Here is a 7,411-nt window from a genome sequence, read left to right as displayed (position 1 = left end):
GATGATGATGATGATGATGATGATGATGATGATGATGATGATGATGACGATCCTGCCTCTCCCTACAGGTTACAGTAAAAGGAAATAAAATACAAAGCATTACATAATCAAAGGCCTGTTACAGACAGGCCAAAATAAAGCTGCTTCGAGTCACTTTGGAGGTATGGTATTTCAATGATGCATAACTCCTACAAGTCCAAAAGCCACACTAAAGCTGCACTCCAGTCCTTAGGACTGGAGCATTGCTTTGGTGCGGCTTTTGGACTCTTAGAACGCATGCATCATTGAAATACCATACCTCCAAAGTGACTCGAAGCAGTTTTATTTTGGCCTGTCTGTAACAGGCCAAAATTATGCAATCCCTAACTCTCCACCAACATCAAATTGAAACAATCAATTGCAAATTCAAGATTAAAATTACGTATACAATGGTTAAAAAGAAGGGCTAGTGGAGTAGAACAGCCAGGGGGGTGGGCAGGATTATCTTGTAATGGGAGGTCAGTCTGGGAAGGTCTGCCAGAAGAGATTCATCTTGAAAGCCTTTTTAAAGTCATCAAGGGTGGTAATATGATGGATCTCCTCCTGCTATCTCCCCCCTATCATGGGGTTTTCTTGGCAGAACATGTTCACAGAGGGTTTGTCATTGCCTTTCTCTGAGCCTGAGAGAATGTCAAATATCCAAGATCATCCAACAGATTGCCATGACGAATTGGGATTCAAACCCTGGTCTGCAGACTCATAGTCTAATGCCCTAATTACTACAACATGTTGACTGTGACAGTTATGTATCATCCTTTAAACAAATGACAATTGGTACATAGTTTGGCAGCAAATTCTGTACACCAGGTTCCTTGAGCTCTCATGTCCCCCAAGCAGCATGGCCAGTAGGATTAGCAAACAGCTGAAGACTGGCATAGGTGATGTGGCAACTGTGGCACACAAACAGAATACCACCAGTCTTCCTTCTCCCCATCCAGTGTCCACTCAATATTTTGGCTATTTCCTCTTTCCATTTCTGTTTTGTCAGTTCTGTTGCATAAAATTACCCTAATGGTGGTAGTAGTACCAGCTGCCTATTTTCTTTGTTTACATTTTTAAAAGAAGGGGAGAGATGGGGAGTGGAGAAAGTGAGCAAGAGAGCTTATGAAGGACAAATTCTACACATACCTTCTATGAATTCAGTCCAATTAGGTTCAGTGGAGCTTACGTTCAGATATGTGAGTACAGGAATGTAACTCCTCTTTCTTCCTTGGTGGCTGCAATTCTAGATACACTTACTAGGGTTCAAACCTTGGGTTCAAGCAATGGCAGATGATGGCTTCCATGACAATAGAGAATCTGATCTAGATTTTAGGCTAAACAGCATAGGAGCTGTCCCAAGTGATAAAAATTGCCCCTGACATAAATTCAGGACCTTGGATAGTGCCTTTAAAGTTTAATCTGAAACTCAGAGCAGATTCCACTGTTATGGGGAACCACCAACTGCTGCTGATTCAGTGGGACTTAATTCAAAATAGGCATACTTTAGATTGCACTCTCTCATTTTTTCATTTGTCCTTAGAATCTAAACAAAATCAGAGTCAGAGAGAAAGGGTATAAATGTGATATCCAATATTTTCTTACTTTGAAGGAAGCTCCTTTGATGGCACTGTGAGTGTAAGACTGTGAGGATAGAAAGAAAGATAAAATAGAAATAAGAAGAAAATGAGAGAGGGAGAGGAAGAATGAAATAGAAGTCAGATATATGTGAGGGTGGTATTCTTGTTTTAAGTAAGTCATCCCATTGTTACAGATTGGAGATAAAGATGAATCCTAAGAAGGAAAAGTATAAAGCTTGAAGTGCTTAATTAACTTAAAGAAATCCACATTGTGTTCAAAATAATGTTTCTGGCTTTACAGCTTTCTACTTAGGTATATCTTGAGTGGTGTAGTGGTTTGAGCCCTGGACCAGGACACTGGGAGACCAGGATTCAAATCCCTGCTCAGCCATGGAAATCCACTGGGTGACCTTGGGTAAGACATACTCTCTGAGCTTGAGAAGAAGGCAAGGCAACCCCCCTTTGCACAAATCTTGCCAGCAAAACCCTATGATAAGTTCGCCTTCGCATCATCCTCAATTGGAAATGACTTGAAGGTATTTTTAATTAAAAGCAGTGAATAAGTTTTTCATTTAAAAAAAGTGTATTGGCTGCCAGTTCAAATTAGGAATGGAAAGAATATTCAAATAGTAAATGAACAATGGGTTCCCTGAGATCTGGGAAACCCTGATGAGGAGACTCTTGGACAGATAAGTATTTTCATAGTTTAGTTTCTATGCAGAAACTTCACATTGATTGTTTCAAGGGCAGAAATGGCATTTTCTGCACAGAATATTCACTTCCCATAAAGAAAACGTGGTTTTGTGCAGAAAGTCACATTTCCAAGCTGAAAACCAATCTTTCTGCACAGAAACTGTTATCAACTGTACAAAATGTCCTGCATGTGCAGGTCTTTTTACCAGGATACATCCTGAACACTGAATAGTCCTTGAAAACTGCAAGAGCCTTTCTCATAGCAGAGAGAAAAACAGTAAAATTATTCATAGAATATGATCATGTGATATGCACATTCATTGATACAAACTGACTGTACTTCCAAATTCACATTTACTTGAAATACACATTCATGCGTTGCTATAAAATATATGTTCAAGAGTAGCTAACGTGGCTGTAAGAATAGCTATCTCGGGTGTTCCTAATAGGCTAGTTTTCCAGAAGAAGGAGATGAGGAAAAGGAGAACAAATGTTTCCCAATTCAAACTTGATTAATTGAGTGACAATTCAAGTTATGTAGCACCTCCTTCAGTTTCATTTCAAGTGGCCCACAAATGCATATTTAAGCATTAAACTCACATGCCTTCTTTACCTCTACAGATGAATCCTGACCCAAGCAGACAATGGAAGAACCAAAGCACAGTGACAGAATTCATCTTGTTGGGATACCAAGAACATCGTATGGTCCTCTTTATTGCTTTTCTCATCATTTATCTGGCCATTTTACTTGGCAATGGTCTGATTGTAGTGGTGACAACATGGGACCCTGCCCTGAAGACCCCCATGTACTTCTTCCTCCGCAGCCTTTCAGGGCTGGAAATGTGTTACACTTCAGTCACCCTCCCTAAGATGATGGCCAATTTGGTCTCAGGCAACCTTTCCATCTCCTTGACAGCTTGTGCTACGCAAATGTTCTTTGTCCTCTTCCTGGGTGGAACAGAGTGCTTCCTGTTGGCAGCAATGGCTTATGACCGCTATCTTGCCATCTGTCTCCCTCTCCACTACATGACAGTCATGAGTCACAAGGTACAAGTAGGGCTGGTAGCTGGTTCATTCGCCATCAGTCTCCCAATGCAGCTGATCCAAATTGGACTTATCTTCTCCTTGCCTTTCTGTGGACCCAATGAGATTGACCACTTCTTCTGTGATATCCCACCTGTACTCAGCCTGGCATGTACTGATTTGTATGTCAATGAGTTGGCTGTGTATACTGAGAACATCCTCTTTGTTGTACTCCCCTTTGTGCTCATCTTGGCTTCCTATGCATACATCAGCAGAACCATTTTGAGCATGCCATCAGGCATTGGCCGTCAGAAGGCCTTTTCCACTTGTTCGTCCCACCTCACTGTGGTCAGTCTATTCTATGGCTCTGGGATGATTGTGTACTTGCCCCCAAAGACCAGTGATTCTGTGAGAGCTAACAAAGTGCTCTCCCTGCTCTACACAGTCATAATTCCCCTTTGCAACCCTCTCATTTACACTCTGAGGAACAGGGAGGTGAAGGCCAGCCTCAGTCGACTCTTGAGTCGGAAAGAGTTCTTCAAGGTGAATACAGGATAAGTGAAAACCAATGAGTAACTTAATGATTCACCTGGTGTAATAAACACTTCTTGCCAAAATTCTACATACCGTTGATAGGACTAAGTAGGTCCTTGACAAAGTCTTGAAGAGATTCCTTCTGCAAACATGATTAGTGGTCAGAAAGTATATTTTTAATCTGAAATTACAACTCCTTGTGGCAGTGTTCAGGGTTATCATCCCAAAGAGATGGTTTACCTAGCTATGAAAAACCCTTCCCTCAGTGCCATTGCACAGTTGAAGATCATGATGTGCTTTGATGTTGAGAATCTTTTGACTTGAATTTTGAATATAATTGAATAGAGTAAGCCCTTGGTATCCACTGGGTTTGACTGTGGATGGTTGGATCTGTGGATGCAAAATCCATGGATAAGGAGGGCCAACTGACTTGAATTTTGCTACAAACTGATTGTGCATTTGTCAGGTAGTCCAAAAATGGTGGAATCAATCCCCCAACATCAAAATCTGATTATAGAAGAAAAAATGTTTCAGTAAAGTTTCACAAAAGCATTTTGTTTTCTTACAAACCTAAACTCTTCTATCTTCATCTGCTCTGTTGTCATGAATAAATGATATTTGTGCCGTGTCCTATTGGGTTTTGCCTACAGAGGTTCAAGAGAGCCTTTCCTACATCTTTAAAAGCCTCAGCTATCATGTTGATGCCGCTGCCATATCTGTCTTCAGAATATTTGGGGAGGGGACTTAGGGACTTAAAGAAGGCACTAAGGAGCTGTCTTTCCAATACTATGCATACTATGGATTTTTCCATCTTCCATACTTTCCATTTCAATACCACAGTCTGCAGTGCGTGACGTGGTCAGTTTCTAAAGGTCTGTTTCCCTCAGTGATGATATTTCATGGTGGTGGAAGGTATTAGAGCCAAAATGAAACAACAGCTGAAGCCCCCAGCAAACCTTAGGGGATGCAGTGTAGGCACAAGTAATTTCTTCTCCAATATTTAGCAGGCATCTTCCAACATACATTACAGTGGACCCTGGCTTTACACAGGGAATCCATTCCAGAACACCCCCCACTCTGCATAAAACAAATTCCATGCAAGCTCAAGCCTCATTTGGATGAATGGGACATGCTCCTATGTGTGGCGCAGTGTGCACTCCACAGGCACATGTGCCATTCATCTAAATGGGGCTTCCTGTCTACGTGACCTCAAGTTCATGTATATGGTGAGCCAACTGCATTTGAAACTCTTGCCCCACTCCAACTAATGGTAGGGTTGGTAACGAAAGTTAGACTACATTGGATGGTTAGGTTTTGGCAGGTCACAGCCCTATGAATCATAATGCATGGCAGGGCCAGCCAAAGATGTTGTGTCACCTCAGGAAAAATGGTACTAAGCTACATTCCATCTATAAAAATTGACTGGATTGGCTACTGAATCTCACTTCAGCACAGGAGATGTGATAGGACTCTCCTCCACCCTTGAGGGCAATGGGACATTTTAGGTGTCTGAGCCAGGTTGTGTGACAGCAATATCTCACCTTCCAAGAGCGGAGGAAGCCCATGGGGAGAGGAAGAGCAAGAACACTTGGGGGTTTGTCCCTGCTGCCCCCTAGCAGTTGCTTCACTTCACCTAACCATAGGACCAGTTCTGATCAGGAATTAGCACATAATATTTTAAACCTTCTACATCCATTTCAAAATATGTGACTTGTTCAATACTTCTTCAGTACTTGAACCCAAAGCTTAGGCAAAATAGAAATGAAGGAAGTAGGCAGGAAAATATCTAATGACTGGCAAACCTGAGGATACAGGCTCACCTGCTCTCCAAATAAGCAGAAGCTATTACATAATCAAAGTTTATTACCTTCTCTCCCTCCGGTACTTACTGTATATACTCGACTATAAGTTGACTTCATGTATGTCGAGGGCAGGTTTTGGGGCCAAAATTATGGATTTTGACATGATCTATGGATAACTCGAGGGTAAAACTTACAAGCATGTAACAAAGGATCTACAGGATGGAGCAAAGGAAAACAATGCCAAAAAACTTACAAAATTCCAGCAGGCATGTTTATGCTCATACTAAAGGCTGTATGGATGAGTGAATAGAGTGTGGTCAGTGCTTCCAGGACAGATTACACTCTTGCTTATCATCAGGTGATGATGCCTTTTTAAACTAAGAGTTAAAGTACCATACTTACATTGACTCATGGATAAGTCGGCTCAGGTTTTTTTAGGTCAATTTTTTGACTAAAATTTCTAGACTTATACATGCATATATACAGTAACTGAATGAACAATGCATCCCCGCACATGCAAGCAACTTCAAAAGGGTACTATTCTCCAACTGCAAAAAGGTTACTGTTCTCCAGCTCCAGCACTACAGTCATCCCTCAGTGATGGCATTGCAAGAATTTATAGCCAGAAGAGGATCCTGGCAGGGTTTTCTCTTTGCCCATCATAATTATTCTCCCTTGATCATGTGCCAATTTTGAGCTATCAAATCTAGGGCACTGGAGAAATTAAGATGGGGGGGGCATAAATTTGGGACCCATTCCTTTCAGACTGGGACAGCCCTTACCACACCAGCATGGGTTATAGTGACTATGCCATCTAATTGACAGGAAGGTGGCATTCTCCATATGTTCAGATTTTCAATTGTTAATCATTCTCTCTATTAACATTTGTGTCTCTTTTAGGTTTGGGAATGGAGCTGGATAGAAGCAATGGGATGATCTGTGGTCACAGTGCGGTTTTCTGGGCTCTACACCAGGAGACACACAGCACTCACTTCAGATCCCATTGGGCGTTTGGGAATGAGCCATGGTGGAGTCGTTAGGGAAGAGGGGGTTCCATTGGAATGGGTTATTTTTGCTTTTTGAGCAACATCAGGATCTCTAGTCTCAGATATTGGTCATTAACTTATGCAGGAATGACCTTGGTCTATTGAACGGTAAGGCCCTTATTATTCAAGCCAAAGAGGACTTCCAGTTTTTAGAGGTTCAGTTGTCTGGAGTGAGAATGCCATACCAATAGCAACAACCAGTAGCGTCACTGGGGGGGGGAGGGGAGGAAGAATGCAGGCCACACCAAGTGATACCCCAGAAGAGGGGGTGACACTCCAGAATGGGTAGTGACACCTAGTTGTCTCCCTGCCCCCTGTGGGAGCTGCTCCGCCTGTGTGCACGCCCCTCAGGCTGCACCGGTGATCCACGAGCCCGCACCAGCATTCCTCAGGCTGGACCAGTGTTCCACAGGCCTGCACCAGCACTCCCTAAGCTGCACTGGCACTCCCTGGGCCCATGCCAGCACTCCATGGGCATGAACAGGCACTCATTGGACCTGCGCAGGTGCTGCTTGTGGCCTCAGGGATGAGGCTCCAGCCCACGAGGTGTGGTTGCAGCCCTTGTGGACGTCCTTCCAGCCCTGGACTTCCAGGAACCTCACCAGAAATCTAGGGCCAGAAGTCCCACCCACCGCAGAATTCCCCCCCCCCTCCGCACCGAGTGTCACCCAATGCGGGCATGCCACAACAATAGCAAATACATTCCTATACTGCT

At 43.0% G+C, this 7,411-nt stretch overlaps 1 protein-coding gene across 1 annotated transcript; it reads left to right on the top strand.

Annotated features, from left to right (window-relative positions):
* Nucleotides 1-2,912: 2,912 nt before the first annotated feature.
* LOC121933760 (olfactory receptor 10AG1-like) lies at nt 2,913-3,872 on the top strand. The gene has a single exon (XM_042473751.1). The coding sequence runs from the start codon at nt 2,913-2,915 to the stop codon at nt 3,870-3,872; it is 960 nt and encodes a 319-aa protein (XP_042329685.1).
* The last annotated feature ends 3,539 nt before the right edge of the window (nt 3,873-7,411 follow it).

The sequence above is a fragment of the Sceloporus undulatus genome, chromosome 6, assembly GCF_019175285.1.
Source record: "Sceloporus undulatus isolate JIND9_A2432 ecotype Alabama chromosome 6, SceUnd_v1.1, whole genome shotgun sequence".
Taxonomy (NCBI): Eukaryota; Metazoa; Chordata; class Lepidosauria; order Squamata; family Phrynosomatidae; genus Sceloporus; species Sceloporus undulatus.
This window is presented reverse-complemented; position numbering and strand designations above follow the sequence as displayed.

Bases quoted from the DNA above. Each gene is read 5' to 3' on its own strand.
- LOC121933760 (XM_042473751.1), top strand. From the start codon at position 2,913: ATGAATCCTGACCCAAGCAGACAATGGAAGAACCAAAGCACAGTGACA.